Source organism: Prunus persica, chromosome G7 (assembly GCF_000346465.2).
Source record: "Prunus persica cultivar Lovell chromosome G7, Prunus_persica_NCBIv2, whole genome shotgun sequence".
Classification (NCBI taxonomy): domain Eukaryota; kingdom Viridiplantae; phylum Streptophyta; class Magnoliopsida; order Rosales; family Rosaceae; genus Prunus; species Prunus persica.
The window spans coordinates 12,203,812-12,227,107 of record NC_034015.1 but is presented as its reverse complement, the minus strand read 5'-3'; the positions used below and the strand labels follow the sequence as shown (position 1 = coordinate 12,227,107).

Below are 23,296 nucleotides of genomic sequence, written 5' to 3'. Positions count from 1 at the left end.
ATCACTGTGACAAACGAATGTCTAATTACTCTATTATTTTATTATAAAAGTGAATAAGGTTTAAAAAAAATAAAAGATTATCTTTCTTTTTCAATCCGTCTTAGAACGAAGTTGAACCTTAAAATTGAGAGAAATTATTGTATGATATTTGAGTATTGACACATGATGATATAATTCGGTGTTAAAATATAGGTGAAAGAAAGGGTAATATTTTTTACTTTTAAAGTATAGTATCAATAAATATTCATTACTGATGAGTGTATTTAACACACTCATCAGTAATGGAAGTCAGAAAGTGCATATAAATGATGATAATAATTATAATATGACTAAAAGTCACTTTTGGTCCTTATAATTTGTCACTTCAACCACTTTTGACCCTACAGTTTCAATTCCGTCAATTTTAACCATGTAGTTTCGTATTTGTAGCAATTTAAGGACAAGTTAGTATTTCTGTCAATTTCTTTGACGGTGGAAGGGCAATTTCATCAATCCAAAAACCTTGAGCATAAAAGCTCGTCTGAAACTCCCCTAATTTCATATTATTGCTTGAAATTGGTTATTTGGGATTAGGGTTCTTCAAAAATTGGGATTAGTGGTTGAATGTCGAGCCCTAATATGAAATAAAGAGAATTTCATACAAGCTTTTACGCTCAAGGATTTTGGGTTAACTAAGTTGCCCCTTGCATCGTTAAAGAAATTGACAAGAATAATAACATGTCCTTGAATTGCTACAAATACGAAACTACAATGGCAAAATTGACGGAATTGAAACTACATGGTCAAAAGTGGTTGAAGTGCCAAACTACAGGGACCAAAAGTGACTTTTGACCTAGTTTAAAATATCTCTTTGTTTAATTTTATTTTATTTTTTTATAAAAATAAAATATAAAAATAACCTAAGATTACAAAATTCCCGAACCATCCTTAAAACTTAAAAAGAACTCCACGAGCCCTTCTACAGCACAGAGGAAAAGAGAGAATCGAGAATTGACCAAGCTTCCGTAGTGGAATAGGATGGAGGCATATGAAAGTCATGACAACCTTTTAACCATGGCAAAAATTAAGCAAGCAAACGATAGTAATATGTTTTGCACTCACATTGCATAATACAAGATAATGATTATTAAGATAAAATATGACAGCAGAAACACATTGCTAATTTCGTGTATCTTGAAATAAAGAAAAAGATGGCCAGGGACATCCCCAAGCCTTCAGGCGTACATGGATTGGAGTCCAGCTGCATTGCTCCTCAACGTCTCCACCTTCGATTTATGTGAACATGTCTTCGATGAATGCCAATTCTTTCCTCCAGCTGTGGGAATATTTTAAGAACCATCCTGTACATAGCTCTGTAATACCACTTACTCCATCTCTTGCACAACACAAGTGACCCAACGGAAACTCCAAACCCAACTGTAAATCCAATTTCAACACTGATAAGATCCCAATTAATCCCACGATGGCCAGAATTTGGAAGGCTTCCATTTAATGCTGGTGGTGATGCTTTGTTATCCACTGTCAAAGGAGGCCCCCATAGTCCTTTGTTTCCTGTAAATGAGTCTTTTGGAAATGTTGAAAACTGAGTACTGGTTGGGATCCTGCCGACTAGTTGATTATATGAGAGATTCAAGAATGAAAGGAAAGTAAGCTTTGCCAACTGTGGTGGAATTTGCCCGCTCAGCTTGTTCAGTGACAGGTCCAAGGACTCGAGTACCTGCATGTTACCAAATGAGGATGGAATTTCGCCTTCGAAAGCATTACCTGACAAGTTAAGGACATACAGTGATTTGAATGCTCCCATTTCCTTAGGTATTGATCCACTGAATTTGTTGCATGAGAAGTCAATCAAGGTGTAGGAAGTTATAATCTTCACCAGATACCTCTCTGAACCTTTACTGATAACTGTTACAGCATCCCCAAAAGAAAAACCAACAAAAATCCCCCCGCCTGGTTGTGAAAATTCTAGGACATTGACCTTTTCGTGGACATCAGCCATCATTGATTGCCATGTTGTCAAAAATGTTGCTGGTATTTCACCACTCAAATTGTTATGAGCTAGGTCTATGATTTGAAGATTTGGCCATGTATCATTGGTGTTGGGACATCCAATACCTCCATAAAATTGGTTGGACCGCAAACTAAGGACACGCAAATAGGATGTCATGTTCATCAACAGGCATGGAAAGGCATCTTTTATCTGATTGTTTCGAAGGTTTAAAAACTCTAAATCTTTACAGTTGGCTAGAGATTTTGGAAACTGGCCTTTTATCTGATTTTCACCAAGGTCTAGAGTGCTGAGGTGACAACCTTCTCCAAATTCTAAGTTAGAAATACGTCCAGTAAGGTTGTTTCCCCTCAAATTAAGTACTACAAGATAGGGCATTGCAGACAAGCATTTGGGAATGACGCCAGTCAGAGAATTATTGGACAGATCAATAACCTGAACATCACGAGCATTGCATATCGATCTTGGAATGATCCCATGCAAGGTATTGCTCGAAAGCGATAAGAAGTAACACTCACCAATGTCAAATGGTATACTAGAGCTGAAATGATTTCTTGAGTAATCCACATAACCGCCATTGGATGGGATAGTTGGGAGTGGCCCCTGGAGTTGGTTTGAGTGAAGGTCAACTTCAACTAGAGTGAAATTAGGTACAGGACCTTCTAGAGTTGCCAAGGAGTTACAAGAAAGATTTAGGGAGAAAAGATCGAGCCCCCAAATCCATTTCGGTATCATGCCTTGAATTTGGTTTTGTGAAAGGTCCAACTTGAGTAATCCGGATTGATATCTCAAGAAATCTGGAATTGTTCTCAACTTGTTAGAAGTCAAATTTAAACGAACAATATTTGGAAATGAGGAATATGAGGAAGTGGTGCCATTATAAAAAATCAGCAAGCTATTGTACGAAAGATCAATTTCATTAAGATTTTTCAGCTGTTGGGGACCATTAAAAGGAAAGGCACTGAAATTGTTTGAAGAAAGATTAAGGCTTTCAAGTGCGTGAAAATTAAAGATAGACGTGGGTATTAGTCCTTCCAAATTGTTGGAACTCAAATCAAGGCTAAGTAAGTAGGAGGAAGAAGCATCAGAAAATTCATGGAGTTGACCAGAGAATTGATTGTGGGAAAATAGTAAAAATTGCAGTATGGGAAGAGCAAAGATAGAGGATGGAATACTCCCCCCGAGTAGATTGTCGTACAAGCGGAGATCTATCAGATTAACAAGATTTTCCCACTGAATAGAATCAATTGGACCATTAAGCATGTTTGATGACAAATTCAAATAAACCAATTGTTTTAGGTTCCCCATTGTCTTTGGAATTGATCCAGTGAAATTGGAATTTGATAAATCAAGATACCTCAAACTGGTAAGGTTTCCGATTGCAGATGGAATGGGAGAGCGATAGCCAATTCCGGTGCCGATAGTTTCTCCGCTAAGGTCAAGACCAACAACATGTCCATCACTACTGCAAGTAACACCATCCCAAAAACAACAGTCAGTTCTGGAATCCCAGTACATAACCTTGGTTGAGTTCAAAGGAGAATAAGGTTTATGATGATAAGGTGTAAGGCTTTGCTTCAAATGGAGCAATGATAGTTGCTGGTCTTTAGTGCAGAGGCTGTGAACTGCAGGGATGATGGTAAAAGAGATTGTAGGGATTAAGAATAAGAGGAAGAAATATTGGAGCAAATGTCTCATTTTGAATAAACTTTTTAGTTCTGGAGACGCTAGCTATAGCTGATCAGGGAAAGTGATGAACAACAGATGAGAATTTGAGAAGGAAAGGTTGTGGTGGGTTTAATGTGTGTGTGTGTGTATATATATACACATATGCATGGTCAGTGAGAGTCAGGACCTTTGCCTCAAAGGGTCATGGTGTAGAAATTTCGGATTATCCGCAACACAACGCGGCCATGTAACTGCACTCCGTCTTAACTTGAACTACCATGCAGCATGGTAAATTTGAAAAGGCCTCCTCCCTCCTAGCTTGATGAAATTAATCATGTATTTGTGGTCGCTGTTGGCTTGACTTTGAAGTCTTCTTCCGTCAGTAACAAGGAAAAAGAAAGCGTGAATGCACGATAAGTCATACGCCCATAAATGCACGTTCATGTTTTTCTCTGTGAAGTTGAACTGTCCCATCCCACCTACGTGCTCTGGGTTTCCATATTTTTCCATATTTATGTGTTATTTCTGGTATAATATAATTTGGACAGAAGGTTGTAGTAATTAGCGGGTTTAATAGAGTAATTTACACTTGTGCAATATCAATTTGCATCATGCATGCATTACTTTTGCTTGCTTCCCAACCAACCACCAGATTTTAACCCAGAAAATCTCAGTGCATTACACCAAGTTAAACTAGAATTTTTAAACATTGACCAACCAAAATACCAAATTACACTTTTACAATTGCGTGAATTATGGAAAATTGGTGGCATGAGATGTTGATATACGTCGGATTGAACATTGTGGAAATTGTGACTTGTGAGCTTGCTTTATGGATTGACTATGAACATTGTGGAAATTGTTGTGACTCGTGAGCTTGCTTTATGGATTGACTGTGTGGAAATTGACTTGTGAGCTTATTGCTTTATGGATTGACTGGTTGGCTTGGTGACTTTGAAGTCTATCCGTCGAGTTGTCCCGGCTACAGTCTACATGTTGCTTTCCTATTTAAATTTTTCGGTGAGTGTTTTCTCAAAAAATAAAATAAAATAAAATTTCGGTGGGTTTTGGCCAAGATCAATGGTCATGGCTCATGGCCAAAACTAGGATAACAACCCTAACTACCTCAAATTCTAGGGCCGTATATTAGAATAGTTTAATGGCTAAAAGTCACTTTTGGTCCATATAGTTTGTCACTTCAACCACTTTTGACAATGTAGTTTCAATTCTGTCAATTTTAACCCTATAGTTTCTTATTTATAGCAATTCAAGGACAAGTTAGTATTCCTGTCAATTTCTGTGACAGTGCAAGGGGCAATTTCGTCAACCCAAAATTCTTGAGAATAAAAGCTCGTCTGAAACTCCCCTAATTTCATATTAGGGCTTGAAATTGGTCATTTGGATTTAAAGTTTTTCAAAAATTGGGATTAGTGGTTGAATTTTGAGCCCTAATATGAAACTGAGAGAATTTAAAACAAGCTTTTACGCTTAAGGGTTTTGGGTTGACTAAGTTGCCCCTTGCATCGTTAAAGAAATTGACAAGAATAATAACATGTCCTTGAATTGCTACAAATATGAAACTACAATGGCAAAATTGATGGAATTGAAACTACAAGGTCAAAAATGATTAAAGTGCCAAACTACATGGACTAAAAGTGACTTCTGACCTAATAATACCCATTTTGTCAGAAAGTGCATATTTATTAACACACTCATCGGTTCAATGTTAGTTTCTTATTCTTGGGATGTTTTGCTTTTAAATGATGATGATAATAATGATATCCATTTTGTAATAGGTGATTGAGATTTTGATGCTTTTTTTTTTTTTTTTCCACCTTTCTGTTTACAGGTTGCATATAAATTTTGCTTTCTTTGAATTACATAGTAAAACTTTACCCAAAAGAAGAAAAAAAAAAGAAGTTGTTCTGGAATGTCTCCTCCATTTAAGCAGAAACCAAGCCGATGTAATGTAAGTGTAACCTAATGAAAATATCCACCATTCGACAAAATCTAAAATCTAATTTCCTCTTTAAAGCATACAATTTAGTGCTCTTTTCTTTCTTTGCTTACACAAATTCGAAGGTCTGTGCCCACATATCACTTCAGTTAAGGCTCACGGGCCAAACAATTTTTATTTGAAAGACTTGAAAGACTTGAAAGACTTGAAAGACTTGAAAGACAAGTCATGTATGCTAAGAACATCTAATTTTCCTAACATGTCAATGAATAAACTAAGAAGGATGATCTTTCTAAACCGATGCATTTTGCAGCTTCCACAGCTTTATTGGGTAAGATAGGAGCTCCCGTTGATCGATCAATACACCGCATATTTGGCTTGTAAATCCCAAAACTCCTTACTTTGCTTCAGTATCTCTGCACGTTCTGCAGTATACCTCTCTTTCCAGTAGTCTTTGCACCTGTGAAAGGTTTTCTTAGGAGTCAAAATTTGTTGACCTTTCTCATATTAACTTTAGAACAATGGAGGTTTCAGTTTATTCACCTTATTTTCAGGAGCAGATCTAGTTCCAACATGTGCACTGCTTTAGCATACACTCCGGCCTGCATTAGAGGAGAATAGGAACTTAAGATCAAACAGTTTAAGATATGAAACTTCAAATTTTTATTTATTTTTATTTTAATCAATGAGATAATGAAGCTTACAAAATGAGAAAACTCGAGTTAAAGAAAGATCAAACATCAAAATCAAGTGAGAAGATCATATGTCTGATGCACAGCAAGAGAACGTTATCTGATAGATCATAGTTTAAAATAGTTTCATTGTGCATATATTTCCAAGGGCTAGATTCTGCTAATGATAGATGAGAAATAGGACATAGTTCTCACTCAAATGCAAAGTTGGAAGATATATCTGGACAGAACTTCAATAATTTTAGCATTTACGTTACAAATCCTGCTATTAAACCTTGCACCCTTTAACTAAAGATATACTTGTGGAGAATGTTATGAATATGTTTGTATAGTTTAAAAGTATATATATATTAACAAAGAAAAGGGGGCTTGGATTATCACCAACCTCTCTGCATATTGGGCACTTTGCATCCAGGGCTGCAGATTTAGGGCCTTGGAAGATAAACACAGAAGCAGCTGAGCAAGCACAAGACTTGCAGAAAAGGTGGCCGCAGCTCAAAGCATATGGATTGAAAACAGTTTCCTGTGAGATGAAATACACATCAGAACACCTATGTACAAATGCCAATTTTTTATCCTTCAGAATGCAACTGAAAGTAAGACCTTACCAAGCATACAGCACAAGTCAGATCATATTCCATCTTCAAGGAGTCAGGAAGCATCAATGTCATTATAGGTGGTGTCATATCAAGATCACAAGAGAAGTGACCAGAAAGCTCATTGAGGCCTTCACCATCTGATCCATGAAGATTCAAAGAAAAAGCACCCAATTCTATAAGCCAAGGTGATTGCAAAAGCTCGATATGTTCAGCCCGCATCTTGGATTTGAAAATCTTGCCATTTTCAGAGCTATGTACCTGTAGTAGAAGATTTAAAACAAAGAAAGTCATTGTTAGATACAGAGCAGTATCAACTAAGTTAGAGAGAATAAATATTGACCAGTCTGGTGCATACTTTATCATATTTCTTAAGGATTTTTCTGATAGCAATTGCGTTCATTGTAACATATTCTATCAGCGTCCGCCCTTTTTCTACCATGGCTTGCTGATCATTCATAAAACATTGACGCAACCACAGTAAGTATCTCTGCATTCCAGTAGCAACATGGAGATGGAGGAGATGTCTGACTCTCAAACTGAAGCATAGAGCTATGTCTGAAACTTCCTTCATTAACTCTGTGAAGAATGCCTGATCACATGCTGCGACATAGAAAATTGAGATTAGATAAGACTACGAGCTTTACTCATTAGTAAGCAACAGTACTAATAGGCCTTCCATGTTTTGAATGAACATATACTCTTGAATGCTTTTTTTTAAGACAAGAACACCAATAACAAATAAGTCTTACAAAATAGGCCACAAACTTCTAAGCTTACATAAATTGTCACTATAAAAGGGATCCAAAATTTTGAATTTTGAAAACTTAAATGACCACCAAATGGTAACGGTCATTATTTTAAAGTGGGACTATGAGAAGCATTGATTAGAAATGCTATACACGTAAACTCATTCTATAGAAACATCTTTTAAGGAATAAGAAAATGAAGTAGGAAAGGATAATCAGGGCAAGATCGCACATTCTTTAAAAAATAAAATCTTGTAAGCGCGATCGCACACATTCACTTGTACAACAACATAACTATGGTCAAACAAAAGTTCAAAAATGGGCCAAAGCACAAAAACAGCATGGTTTAAGCCTATGATTTCTTCAAATACTCTGAGCAGAATGTAGCTACCTGAACTAAGAAATTGGGTAAATCTCAACCTCGATCTTTAAACCCTGCAACCTTGATGATGACAAAAATCAAACACAGGTTTCCTACAGTTGTTAAACACACTCAAATAGTTGTTTTCCTACCAGGTAACATAGTATCTGTGATCCTTTTGATCATTGAAAATTGCACACTCCACAAATCCAATTGAACCACAGCAAAACAATTAAAACAATCATTCACATTATCATATTGTATCACCAACATTGGGTTAATAAGCTTCATTCAAACAGAACTAAAAACAAACACAAAAAGTGCAAAAACAAAATAGATGGGAAATCAGTTCTTACCAGGGCAAGATTGACATTGACACAACTGTTTATTTTGATTAGCAGCACCTTCTTGTTGATCAGCAGTTGAAGCTTCTTGCAATGTCTTACAACTCTGACAAGTCTTGAGGACTTTCTTCAGCCGCTTATACTCGACATGCGAGCACTTCTCCGAGAATCGTACTTGTTCCTTATGCAGAAACTCCGTAAAAGTATCTCCGAATTTCATATTTCCCCCGTCGAAAATTAACCTAAACTAATCCGGCTTCTTATACCCTAAAATTGGCTGAAATAGTCGGAAAAATAAACAAATAAATAAAAATTGAAGCTTTTTTGAGTGAATAAGGAGGAGATGGAAGAATGTTCTCGGAGTGTCTGAGCTCGCAATTGCAATGCTCAATACACTCTATGCATTTTCTTTTGTTTTCCGTTCTTCTTCTCAATTTTCTCGGGAAACAAACGGGAGGGGTGTTAAGAAGAAGGAAATTTGAGTGGTGGCCACTTGTTTCCAGACGAAGTACCCGGAAGCGGAAGATCGTTTTTAAACGGCCAAGTCCCCGCGCGTTTTTCGGGGGATTTTGGAGAAAAAAACCAAAAGGGACAAATGGTATATACGTCAGCGCCAGCACCACACCAAATACGGCCGTAAGACAAACGGTTGTTGTGAAATACGTGTAGAAAAGGGGGCTTCTTGGCGTCTAGCTGCTAGTTTGACCATTTGACCAACAAAAAATTATAGGTTTCTAGCTGTTACTTGACTAGAAAAGTTACTTGCTTAATATACATGTGCCACGCTTTAGAGTTTAAGGTTTAGGGCAATGCTAATCACAGTACTAAAATGAATTGTTATATATAATTCAACGCGTGATTTGGTTGTTTGAAAATAAAATGTAATTTTATTCATTTAAACAAAAATTATTTAACAATTACTTTTAGGGGATTTTGAAAAACTTTATTGCAACGTGGGGGAAGGCATCACCTCCCTCCCATTCATTTCTCTTTCCCTCAAGTCTTCAAATCAAATGAAGATTTGCTTTAAATAATAAGATGAATTGTAATTCTAGGGAGATGAGTCACCTAAGCTAGGGTTATGAGCAAAGTCTAAAATAACGATGGTTTCAGAAATATCGGTAATTTAAAAACACGAAAATTTCGATGTAAATATCGGAAAATTATCGATATTGATAAAAATTGAATAAAAACTACGGAAATTGTAAGAAAAACTTGAAATTTTTTATTGAAACTTTGGAGGATGTATTTAGTCAATTATCTATTATTTTATCACAAAAAATTGGAAGGAAATGCATTGCATGATAGGTTTTGTTAGCGCTCAAAACTAGACGGGTAGTAATGGGGCCTGTAGACAAAGAAATTTTGGTGCAATAAATTTCATTGGACAAGAAAATAATTAGGGTTCGGTGGATTAAATCTTGGGCCCCGTAATTTGCCCATGTGGCGTGTGACTCATCAAAATCGGATTAATTGTCAAAAATAACACATGGCGACATCCGACGAAGTGCATCAGATGGTTCAAGATGAAGACAAAATTAAAGAAAAGAATCTTCTGTGATTGACTTTGATTTAAATCAAATATTAATCAGGTCAATCAATTGAAGATAATCTGGTTAAATTGCAAGATTATGGGAATTGATTTAAATCAAATCAAAATCCCACAAAACAAGATTTTAAATAGGGAAAGTTATTTAGGTCAAGCATCCTACAAGAGCCTATAAATTTCATCGATATTTTAGTCCTTGATTATGAGTCATTTAGCCTATGAATTTAGTAATGATGAGATTCATCTCATTTAGTTAGAATGGGTTAGATTAATGGAAATTGGAAGATAGGAACATCATGGGGTCAACACCCAAATAATCTAATTTTTTAGCTTAAAATCATCTCCAACCCATGTACAGAAGGGCGTGAAAATTTGGGTTGACTGATAATCTGGGTGAAATACCTATCCAATTTTCAGTCCATGCGAAAAGTTTGGTGGAGCCCAAATACACAAAAGCTAAAGCACATGTGAGGCAAAAAAAGAAGAGCGGGTTAACCTCTCCGCCTTATAATGGGACACATGTTGCCCATGGCCATTTAGCCATTGCAATCCAATGGCCAATAAAAGAGGTGCATGTTTGAATTTTATTTTATTTTTTTCAAAATTCAAGTCCAACGACTATGATTAAAAGTTGGCTATTTCAACGTGAAAAAAAATATCCGACGACTGAAATTAAAATCTAATAGTTAAATAAATAAAAATTATTATAAATTAGATCGAACCCCAAAACATATCCCAAGTTCTATAAATACTCATTCATATGCTAAATAAATACCCATATTTTGGAATTTGAATTTTTTAAGTTAAAATATTCAGAAAATTAAATCATGAATGTTTGAACAAAAATAATGTCAAGAAAAATTAAAGATAAAAATTATGAGTATACATAGTTGGGGAAAAAAAATTGTTCGAGTCCGAGCAATATATGAATAGTTGTATTTTGAAGGGTGTAAATTTGAGTTTAGCCCTAACATAATTGGAGATGGTCTAAGAAGGAGAAAAAGTTTGAGGAGAAGTTTGGAATAAAAAGATAGAAACGAAATCGTCACTCATATTTATCATTCTGAAACTTCCATTTTTGTTTTACTCAAATGAAAATGATTTCTTCATCAAATTAGTTTGTCTGCTCGAATCCTAGAACATATCCAAAATTCAACTCAATCTGACCACAACTTTAGAAAATCTTTATGCTCATTACTGTCTGTTGTGTAGTAACAGAAAAATACTTTTACACTAATCAGTTTCTATTGTGCAGTAACAGTTAAGTGCTTCTTCACTTGGCATTTTTTCTTATGCAGTAACATTATAGTGCTTCTACACCCTTATACTACAAACTAGCCCAAAATACCAAAAAAAGACAACAACAAAACCTCTTTACCTTCAGCAACAAAAGACTACAAGTCCTAGGCTCCTCTACTCCACCGAAGACAAAGCCATATTTGAATTGCTTTTCTCTTCTTGTGCCTTGTAATTGTTTGGTTGTTTTTGCAAATGACTCTCTTGAGGAGTGTATCTTTTTGCTTTACATTTTCTGAGTGTTTTTTTTTCTTTATCTTTGTGTGCATGTGATGAAGATGGTGTGAATTGTTTGTTGTGTGCATGCGAACATGATGGAAGCATGAGATAAACAAGAATTTCCTAACAAGCACAAGTAGTCATAATGAAGCCGTAGCAGCATCATGAGTTCATGTGAAGAGATCATAATAGAAGAAGCTATATCAACTTCTTTTCATGTGAAAGCAGTGCCGGTTCTGGACAGGGGTAGTTAGTGCGATTACCCTGGGCGCACTGTCTAGGGGCCCAATTTTTAATTTATTTATTTTTTATAAAGAGGTTTATTATATTTATTATATATATTTTTAATATTTAAAAAAAAGTAATATGGGGTGTTTCAACTCTTTTAGGCTCTAATTCGAAGTTTTAAGTTTGTTGTTGTGGAGGGGGATTTCTTAAATTCAAAGTTTATGTTGTTCTTTGTTTATTATTTGAAGTGTTAAAATTTCATTCGATTTCCTTGTGCTGTTTCTGATTTCAAGTAGCAATAATTCCTTAAAAAATAACACTTTGGAAGTCATATATATGTAAAAGCCTATAGCCGCTCATCTATACTATTTATTAAAGATAATTTAAGAAAAAGAACCAGTAAAGTCGTCCGGCTATATTATTTTTAAAAAAAATATTTAAAAAATCAATTATAGCCACACAGATATACTCTTTACTATAAATTTTTAAAAACAAAATAAAAACAAAAACAAAGCAGCCGGATAGGTCCTAGGCACCCACGTACAGGGATGACAAAAATCTCAGCAGAGGCGGGTCCTCTTTGGTTCCCTGACCCTAACGGTAGGAGATTTTAGGGTCAAACAAGTATCGGGTATGGGGATCCCTGAACTTGAAAAATCTTTGACGAGTATGGGAAGAGAATGGTATTGGCGTCCCCATCCCCGAACCCGACCCAAAATATATATCTATATATATAAAGCAAAAGGCAGAGAATTGTGAAACATTCAAAATACCAGAAAATGCCCTTGGTTAATGCAAACATTAAGAATTCAAATTATTAATTAAATGAGGATAATATGATAAATTCACACTTTTTCATATTTAAAAAAATTAAAAGAAAAAGAAAAAGCAGATAATGGATCCTATTTTTATGGAACACAACTACCCATTATCTTTTGGGAGACTTTGGAAAAGCCCAAAGGAGAGAGAAAAATTTTAAAAGAAGCCGAAATGGACAAAATTGCCCTTATTTATTTATTGATTTCCTAAAGAATCTTTTACATTTGCATGTCTTTGGTTTGAAAGTTGAGAGGTTTTTCTGTCTTTTTTGAAAAAGCTTTGGCTTTTTCCAAAAGTAAAAGTTTTTTTATGGGTAAAACCTAAATTTACTTTATCTTTTTTAATTCTAAAACAAATTTACTTATTTTTTTAAAAAAAACCTCTCGCAAGCGCTGAAGCGCGTGCAGAGAGGCTAGTATATATATGTATATGTATTTATATAAATAAATATACAATTATAATATTTATGTTTAATTCTAAGTTAACCTCCCTCTCCTAATTCTTCTTAGTCTTCTCTGGAATTTCATATTGATGTGATTTTGAATAATTGAGTTGAACTTTATAGTTAATTTGGATATGTTGAATGACAATTTAATATGAAACTTAATGTTAAAATGTGTGTGTTGAACCAAAAAAATTCACACAAATTTTTGTTGTTGTTGCCAAGTTTCTATCAGTCAAAGCAAAAGTCTGGCAAACCTTATATAATCTAAAATGATAAGTGCAAAAAAAGGGGTGGTTGACCATTATAAAATAATGATAAAATATTTTTTATGCAAAAAAATTTGTAGATTCGGGACGAGTATGGGGAATAATCCCTTGACGGAGATGGGGACGGAGATTCTCCGAAATCTATTAAATATAGATAGGTTCAAAAATAAAGGCGAAGATAAAAAGCGGGTATATAGATAATATTATCATATTCGATCCCTACCCGACCCGTTGTCATCCCTGCATAAAAGGATGATCCATGATTTGACACTAAACGGAAAGCAAAAGGAAGAAGTTCTCTGCAGCCATTTCAAGAAGCCTTTCTAAGGCAATTTAGAAAATGAATGAGGATATTATTGTCCAACTACTACAAAATACGTCGTTATATATCCTTCTGTATGAATACGACTCTAGCACGGGCTGACTCCAAAATGCCCCAAATCTTAATGGCTTATTGACGTGGGTCTCTGAATCCCCACATCAATTGACAATTGTAGTTCGTCCATGCGCGCTTGCTACATGATCACTCCCTCAACTCGGTTCGATCCCCTCCTGCTATCGACAGAATAGGATCCACAGAGACTCTCTCTTCCCCTAAACCAAAAAATTCAGGCTTCAGCTGCGAAGCCAACTGAAAACTCTAACCCACCCGCCCAACTAACCCAAACCCGTTTGATCTGAGATCCACCCCAAGTCCAGAGGACCCAGAAGGCTTCCTCAGAGAAACAACCGCCTACCCATCAGCTGCTTCTGTATCAACTCCTCCTTCAGTTGTCTCTACTGGTGAATTTCCTCTTTGTTTTTTCTTGTTCTTTCTTTTTCAAATTGCCCACTTTTCTTTTTGTTGCACTCTCTGTTTGTGCAAGTATTGTTCAATGTTTCAGTAACTTTTGGGATTGTTTGGGTTCTGAGGATGGCTAGGTTTAGATAAATGTTGATTCTTGAGCCAGACTTGAGGCTATAATCCAAAACAGAAGTTTTCTTTCGCTTAAGTTTTCTTCCATCCAAACAAGACAGTAGGCATAAACAATTCAGTTTTGTACAAATTACCAACAAATTAAGATCCTGTTGTTTTGGTGTTTGGGTCATATTTGGTTTCTTGGGAAATCTAAAGAATATCAAGATTAATCTTTTCATCCGATGCCCTCTGATGTGTTAGGGGAAGGAGAGAATTGATAGTTGAGTGGTTTAGTTCATCTGAAAACAAGGCTGGACACACAAAAAATTTCAATTTTGTTTCTTTGTTGTTACACCCATTTTTCAATACTAGCTCAATAATCATAAATGATGCACTGCTTGCTGCTTATAATAGTGTTGTTGAAATTTTTTATCGACTTTATTTCTGAATTCTGATATGAACAAATTGTAGCCCTGAGAATCTTTTACAAGGGAAAACTTTTACATGCTAAGAGATTTGTACCCAGTAGTCTTCTGTAGGGATTCATGGGAGTTGCGTAGAGTTCGTAGTTATTTTTGTTACTTGTTTTAATTATATTGCAGTTGTGTCTTAAATGCTAAACGATAAGGAGTTGAATTTTAAACCCAGTTTCCAATTCAGATAATATGTGAAGTCTTGCTATTTGTTTGTTACATTTTTGGTAAAAGCGGCTTTTTTCTTTTCTTTTTTGTTTTGCGTAAGATAATTATTGTTCGGTCATCAGCTGCTAGAGTTTGAGCAGTATATGTTCAATTGTCTGGTCGTATTTGCCTTCAACAATGATCTCATTGGCTTTTTATCCAATCAACGTTTAATTTCACAAGCAGGTTCTCTGCTGATGGCAAAGAAAAGGCAAAGACAGCTGGTGGTTGCCCTGCACAAGAATAATACTCCCAGTGGTCTAATTGAGTCTTCAAACTCCGATAATGATCTTGATCTGCAAGATAGTTGGGTGATAGTTAAAAAGCAGAGAGTCAAAATTCTGATACCTCCGCTGCCTGTTATTAATAAATCTCCACCACCAAACCCAGGACCAATTCAGCTGCAACCTGTGGCCACAGAAGTGGCAGGCAATGGATCACAATTACCTGTTGAGACGTGTCCCAAAACGGCTTCAATTCATGAGCGAAAGAAGATTGAATCTCTTGCTCCCAAAAGGGGTATTCAGCTTACTAGAAAACGTCCTCCTGCTAAACACGTTTCAACATTTTCCAAGTCATATGGGCAAGATTTAAGAATGGAATTACGAAATCAAGATCAGATAGTTTCTTCTCAATGTCATAGAACTCTGGGAGTATCTAAAACCTCAAAATCTATCTTGCAGCCAAGGCGATCACATGGCCCAAGTATTTTCCTTGATCAGGGAATGTTGCTGAACCAAAGGCTAAGAGCTCTGAATCTTGAGAGGAAGCTTCAGAAAGCTGGCGGGTTAAGCCAGTGGCTAGCATCACTAGGACTGGGGCAGTTTGTTAGGATTTTCCAGAGGAAGGGTCTCAGTAAATTTCAGTTGGTTAATCTGACCATGAAGAAGCTCAAAGATATGGGTGCAAATGCAGTAGGGCCTAGGAGGAAGCTCATGCATGCAATCGACTGCTTCTGCCAGCCATGCTTTTATTAAAGCAAATGCAAGCAGAGAAACAAACAAACCCAAGTAGGGCATCCTCAACCGGTATATGTATCATGGAAATTAATTGTGTGAGAGAGAAGAAAAAGAAAGTGACTCTAAATGCAGTGAGGTATGTGGTTTCATTTTGGATGTGTACAGAATTTGGATTGGTATAGTTTATGGAAAGAAAATGTCTACAAATGCATCAGGCAGCAGTTTAGTCTCTTTTGCCAAATTTCTTTGTTCAAATCGTGGAATATGCCAAATTGATTTGCTAATTCTGTGAAAAAGCCTCTCTGAATTTCAAACGAGTATTCAGAATGCTGCATGAAGTTGGTTGTTTAAGAAAACTTGGGTGTAATTAATTGTGTCCATTAGATTATAGAAAATTAGGTGATGATCATCAAATTGTGGTTCTTTATCATCCCAAATGAAATCACTGAAAATTTATGGTAAGCAAATCTGTTCTCTTTGTGGGTAGGCATTCAAAATACTTTGATAGAAGGATTAGATTTTATTGTAAACCATATGCTCTTCACAAGTAAGTCCCCCAAAATTCAATTTCAAAGCCAGAAGTTAATCATCATTTTGAAAAATGAAAATAAAAATCTCTTGATTGAACTATTATTGGACCCAATATTTGTTTTCTTCTTCGTCTTCCAGACTCAAAATCCCAACAAATCATAAACTCCAATTCTCAACCAACAAAATGAAGATTAATATCCAAATTAAGTGGATTAAACACCATATAAAAGCAGAAAAGCTTGTGTGAAACGGATCGCTCAGGTCAAAAACTGAGTTTGGATCAAGTTTGGAGAGGTTCATGGTATCTTGAGTGGGAGAGAACCTTGTGTTGTAATTTCATTTCTGTTCAATAAAAACATTTGTTTATTATAAAAAAGAAGATAAATAGAATAGTTAGAGTGATTAGATAAACATAGCAGGTGGAGCTTGAGGAAGATGAAAACAAAAATAACATGGATAGAGGTAATTAGGAAAAGTATTGCCATGGATAGAGGTGGAATGGAGGACGAGGGTGGGGCAAGGCTTGAGTTGTTTTTTCTTGTATTCCATATTCTCATTGATATCCTTTCCTTTATTACCATTGAGGAGCAAAAGGAGTCGACTTTTCACATGCAACATCATAACCTTTATATATGATGGGTGAAATTTTTAGGTCACATGACGGCTAATGGAAATTCACAATACATGAGGTCACAGAATATGAAATTGTTTCAGAACATGCTTTACAATAACTAAACCTGCTACATAAAGATATCAATATTTCATCATATAATCCCAAAACAGAACCTGTTGCTAACAAACATCAACATTTTCATAATAAAAATCCAAATTTCAGCAAATCAAACTCATCCAAATTACTAACATACAATCCCATAGAAATACAAATAAACTTTGATTCCCAATTGATTAATAACAACAAAAGACAATTACTATCATTTGCACCATCCCCTTCGGATGTGCCCCTCTTCTGCTCCCTGTTTTTGTCATGAGAAGTTAAATATCAATAAATGCATATATTACCAAAGCTGCAAATAAAAGATCTGTCTATATGGGGCTCAATGCCCATATTACTTTGGTGGCGCCCAGCCCAAAATTTGCTTAAAACTCCAAAGAAGTACCGCTAGTTCAGCCCAGCGTAGTAGTTCTTTTCTAATTTAGATCTATGGAAAAAAAAAAATTACCGGTATATGGTACACACTACAGCTCTGGGACGATATATCCAGTACGTGGATTCACCAACTCAACTATATTTGCCACCAAAGTTCCGAGGGTGCAGTCTACTGGCTCAGAAGAGACAATCGTGGTCCCATCCTTACGACGAAAATAACAGACAATACATACTGGGAGTGGCCTAATGGTGATACCAAACACCACTTACTTACAGCTGACTCATTCTGACGAAAAAAAATAACTATATTTTTTATCAGAATGAGTCAGCTGTAAGTAAATGGTGTTTGGTATCATCATTATGCGACTCCCGGTACGTGTTGCCTGTTATTCTCGTCGTAAGGTATGTCGATGGAACCACGGTTGTCTTTTCCGAGCCAGTAGACTGCACTCTCAAAACTTTAGTGGCAAATACAGTTGAATTGGTGAATCCAAGTACTGGATGTATTGTCCTAGAGCTGCGTACCATATACCGGTAATTTTTTATTTTTTATTTTCATAAATCTGAATCAGAAAAGAACTGATACGCTGAGCCGAACTAACGATACCTCTCCGGAGTTTTAAACAAATTTTAGACTGGGCGCCACCAAAGTAATATGGGCGTTGAGGCCCATATAGTTTTGCAGGGCATCCTGGTGTGTCGGTAGTAGATCCGTAGAATTGATCTTCCCTGACAAGAAGAACATAAGAAATAAATAAAATGTTAAATTAAATTAAATTAGAATTTTAAGTAATAGATCTGAATATATAGAGTTTTTTTTATCACTTTAACTAAAGTTGTATGGATTCATAAATTTTTTTATCTGAAAGTCAATATATGAAAGCTCACCCAAAGAAAAAATTCAAACAAAGAGACCCATAAAAATAAAACAATAAAGTAACTGTATTAACCAATCCCCCAAAACACAAAACTTATATTAACCAATCCATAAGGATTCATCACTTAAATAGGAAACTTTAAAACTATCAGCCTACTAAGAAATATTATAAATGTTGCAGGATAGTCAACTATGCAATTCATCTCGAGGGTACAACTATATTGATGTTTTGTTGAACCTTATTTATGTATGTTTCTAGTAGAGTGTTGCTAAACGAAAATTAATTGAATACACTCTATCATTTAAATACACCCTAATATTTTAATTAAAATGTAAAATTCACTAAGTACACCTTATAGAACTACAAAAAATACCCTTTGTACACCTTAATACTTGTAGCATTATTTTATAATTGATTTTCAGCTTAATTTTTTTAATAGCGTTTATAAATCTTTGACTTTTCATATGGATTTATGCTTCTACTAAAATTGTTGACACTTTTTTACAATTCCAAGTTCTTACAATCACCACCTCTTTTGTTAAAAACGCAATAGGACAAATGGGAAATTAAACACAAATTATCTCATATCATTTTTTGTGTTGGAAGAAGCCAAATGAGCAAAAAGCCATTATAATTACCCATGCACGAAGCTAAGACAAACGCATGGAGATTTATCCATGGCTCCAAAAAAAAAAAAAAAGGCATGCTTTTGGTTGTTCAGAGAAGGTCCAGGTAAGTCAAATTGATTTTCATATTCATAAAGAAACTTTGACTTTGACTTTGATTCGGTTTCTTTTGGGTAATTAGGATAATAAAAGATTCGGTTTCATATTCACAAAGAACAGGAAGAAAGAAACAGCACAGATGATTGCAAAAGGTTGGCAACGTTCTCAACAAGCATGAAAATGGGTTGAATATGGTTAGTAGGATGTACTTATTAAAATTATATTTGTTTCACAATTTTATATATCTTTTTTGGTCATTTTATATTATGATAAATCAGTAATTCAATATATATTTTTGTAGTAGGGTGTACTCAATTAATTTCAGGGTTCGTTTAGCAGCATTCTTCTAGTATTGGAAAAAAAATAAATAGCAAGACAATAACTTCTTTTTTTTAAAACTCAAAATATAATTATTTGAAACAAGTAAGAAAATATAAGATAAAAGCTAGATAACAACAAATTATAAAATTGAATGAGCTAAAATTATGTAATAAAGAAAAACATATGAAAAGGAAAATGCAAAATAAAAAGTAAACACGAAGTAAAGAGAAAAAGGAACAAAGAAAAAAATATATACAAAAAGCCAAAACTGAAATGAAAAAGGAGAGAAAAAGTAAGGTTGGGTTCGAACAAAAAAAAAAGATTGGGAAAAGGAAAAAAAAGAAGAAAAATAATAGTATATTTCCTTTGAAATGTCCGGGATTAGGGGTGGGCACGGTACGGTATTAAGCTCGTACCGCTATCGATACCAGAAATTAAAACCAGTATGATACAGTATGGGATTATCGTTTGCCAAAGTTAGTACCGTACCATACCGTGCCAAACGGTATCGGTACAGTATCGGTATCATTTTGGTACCAACATGACACAACTATAAAATGAACCAATTCAATATTCAACATATTCATTCGCCAAAATAAGTGATGCCTAAGTTACAGATTCAAAGATTCAACATATTCAATATCTAAATCCTAATCAACATATTCAATATCCAAATCAATCAAATCAATATCCATCAACAGATTCAACAAATTCATCAAATCCAAATGGTTAAAACTCATGTCTTATGGCTTACAAACCAAAATTATGTCTTATGCCTTATGGCTTACATACCCAATAATAAAGCTCAGTCAATTTTTAACAAAAGATTCTTTATATTATTATTGTTTTTCATATGCTAATATAGTGATGATGCCAAAACCGTCACGTCTGACTAGTCAATGAAAGAAACCATATAGATGATGCATACATGGAAATTTAAGAACAAAATAATGAAGATATTGATCTTCAAACTAACAGAACCTAGAGGCCACTCTGAAAACTATTCTAGGGTAGAATAATACTGTTTTGAAATTTAATGCATGAGGTTCTTGTTTGTATCCCGTAAAAAAAAGTTAATGGAATTCAGGTCCTGGTTACAGAAAGGCTTTTATATGTTTCTATTTGAAACAACTTTTAATTATCAAATGAATAAAGAAAAAGGCTCTATAAACATACACACAAAGGCTATCAAAATATAGAAAAAGCAAGAAATCAACAACACAGCACAAATAGCATAATCCAGAATCAACAACACAACACAAATACTTATATTTCAATATGAAAAAAAAATATATTTTAGTATTCAGTACGGTACAGTATTAATCGGTACCAAATACTTTATACCACTACCATACCATGCTCTATTGGTACAGTACGATATGGTACGGTACCGAATATTTCCCTATCATAAATGAAACGGTATGAAATTAGTATGGTACGGTATGGTTAGTGTACAGTTTCGATATTTCGACTTTAAATGTCCACCCCTATCCGGGATTGTGGGGTTTATTGAGTAGCAGCTTTATTGCTCATGCCCCTGTTTATTTTAATATGTTTTTAAGACAACAAAAAACTTAAACAAACGACATCATTTTGAAGCAAAAGATGAAAACATAACAGAAGCGCGGTGTGCGCACCGTTGCTTGCTGCACTCAAGATGATGCGTCCCCTTGAGGCATTTCCTCGAACAGATAGCGGGCATGAATTGCCCAGCCATCCAGCCATTGCAGGGTCAATTTTCTTTCCTCATGTGGCGGATTTCGTGGTTGCGGGGTCAATTGACCACCCTTGCTCCTCTGAGGACTGCCCCTGTGCTCACCATCACTCTTAAAGAGTGACATGTGTCCTGAAAATTGATATACACCAGTCATGCTTGTGAAATTAAATTGCAAGAAATAAGTTTGTGCTGAGGTTTACTTAGATCCACTTCTATTAGTTTCTCTGTGTTATTATGCTTCTGAACTTATTTATTGTTGTCTACATTAGAGTGTCTCATGAATCAAATTATCTGGCATGGTGTTTAGAACTAGACTGAACTTGACGATCAACTGGATGACGAGTATGGGCAGTGGCACAACGGATATTCTAGTGAGTAAAAGATAAGGCATATGGTTAACAAAATCCAGAAGCTGGTCAGTGCTGGAATTGTCTAGCTTAGTTTAACTTAGGGGAAAGACACAATCACCTAGACAAGTAGCTTCTGCTCCTTCAATTTGTAACTTTCCAATGTCTATCTCAACCATGTATTGTTTTGAAATTAGTGCGACCATGTTATACGTTGCACTTTTTTCAAGTCTGTTAGAATGTAATTATAGTGGGAGTATGGAGTTTTGTATTGCCATTGAATTGCCTCCCTATTGCCCTGACATTGCTGCTGTATTTCCCATGTATTGCCTTTGTATTTCCCCTGTATTGTCGCTGTATTGCCATCATATCACCTTCTGTTTCAAGTATTTTCAATTGATTTGTTGCACAACTAGAGCTTCATATCTGCGTGTAGAAGACGGTATGTTATCATTGTTTTTCACTAATCTCATTGGAGCATACTTCGTATGTTTAATTGCTTTTCTATGAAGCAGGCCAGTGCTTTTGAACGGACAGTGTTCGCTAAAATCATAGCCGTTGACAGCTTTGGTGCCATGGTGCAATATACTGGTGGTGTGAAGGCACTTTGTCCTCTTAATCATATGTCTGAATTTGAAATTGCAAGTCCAAGAGAATAATCATATGTATGTAATATATTTCTACTTTTTCATTATCTTATATTCTTTATTGGTTGGCATAGTATTCCTTAGATGCATACCTTGTCGATTTCCTGACAAACCTTTCCTACAGAGAACTTACTGGAGTAACCTCATTAACTTGTTGTGTATATTTCAAAATCTCAATGGAAGATGCAGCATTATTGACAGTTTTGGAGAATTTTCAGTTCTCAACACAGGTCAAATAGGAGGAAGTGGGAACTGGGTTCATCAGGGGTTTTCTCTTTTAAGACGTTTTATTTTTATTTTGTGTGATATGAAATTTCTTGTTCCAGAGTGAATGATTTGGAAATCTAGTATTCCAACTAAGGTTTGTGGTTTGGCTTGGCTCTTAGCTCATGGAAGAGCAACGAAGTGACAAAGTCTTCACATGGTCTGGTTGTTTGAAGACAAAATCTTCACATGTAGGCTTGGTCTCTTCACATGTTGATGGTGGAGGAAAGAGCTCTGGACTTGCATGTCTTTGATGCTAAAGATAATGGGCTTTTTCGTCATTTTAAAAAGATATTGGGTGTTTTTGAGAGCTGACTACTTCTTTTGGGGTTTTCACTAAATTCCTAAAACAGAAATAGCCTATTGGCTATATCCTTACTATTTTTCATGTTATTGAGTGTTATCAAATTTTTTGTCACAAGGTGTACGCATGCCAAATTTGACGGAGAGATAGAAGGAATGTTGAGAAATATGATGGTGGGGGTGAAACATTGGCTAAAAAAATGAATTCATATCATTAATTGACTTAAAAAAAGATCGGGGGGAAATTGAAAATTAAATGATAGTTTAGGAGGCAATTCAGCAATTTACTCTTTTCTCAATTTGCCTTCATTATTTTCTAAATTTCTTCCATTGTTTTCTAGATTTCTTTCGTTTTCTAGATTTCTTTTCTTTTCCCTTTTTGTTATGGTTTTTTGGCTAGATGTGCATTTTATACGCACATGGGTTGTTGTTGTAGAGTTGACAATCACTTTGGAAAAAAATCTACCCTCTGATTACCATTAGGGTTTAGGGAAAATTCTATACGGACGAGTAAGGGTGGGCATCTTATCCGAATTATATGTGTACCGACTGTACCGTACTGACGGTTTGGTTTGGTTTGGTTAAATAATTATTTTTTACTTTTAATTATTTTGATCCGATCCTTATCGAAATGTTTAGTTTGGTTAACGAAAACAAAATTCCTAACTCGATGGAAATCGGTACCGATCCGATATTTATACTTATTTTATTATTTAAATAC

The 23,296-nt window shown here is 35.2% G+C and overlaps 3 protein-coding genes across 3 annotated transcripts; 1 reads left to right on the top strand and 2 right to left on the bottom strand.

Annotated features, from left to right (window-relative positions):
- LOC18769427 (receptor-like protein 12) lies at window positions 1,602-3,985 on the bottom strand. Its single transcript, XM_020568793.1, has 2 exons — window positions 1,785-3,985; window positions 1,602-1,717 (listed from the first exon to the last, which is right to left on the bottom strand). The coding sequence occupies exons 1-2, from the start codon at window positions 3,704-3,706 to the stop codon at window positions 1,690-1,692; spliced, it is 1,950 nt and encodes a 649-aa protein (XP_020424382.1). The 5' UTR covers window positions 3,707-3,985; the 3' UTR covers window positions 1,602-1,689.
- Window positions 5,676-8,909, bottom strand: LOC18770124 (probable E3 ubiquitin-protein ligase BAH1-like). The gene is made up of 6 exons (XM_007202294.2): window positions 8,388-8,909; window positions 7,280-7,524; window positions 6,934-7,182; window positions 6,711-6,848; window positions 6,177-6,235; window positions 5,676-6,093 (listed from the first exon to the last, which is right to left on the bottom strand). The coding sequence occupies exons 1-6, from the start codon at window positions 8,593-8,595 to the stop codon at window positions 5,991-5,993; spliced, it is 1,002 nt and encodes a 333-aa protein (XP_007202356.1). The 5' UTR covers window positions 8,596-8,909; the 3' UTR covers window positions 5,676-5,990.
- Window positions 13,610-16,176, top strand: LOC18769218. The gene is made up of 2 exons (XM_007203029.2): window positions 13,610-13,980; window positions 14,962-16,176. The coding sequence occupies exon 2, from the start codon at window positions 14,973-14,975 to the stop codon at window positions 15,750-15,752; it is 780 nt and encodes a 259-aa protein (XP_007203091.1). The 5' UTR covers window positions 13,610-13,980; window positions 14,962-14,972; the 3' UTR covers window positions 15,753-16,176.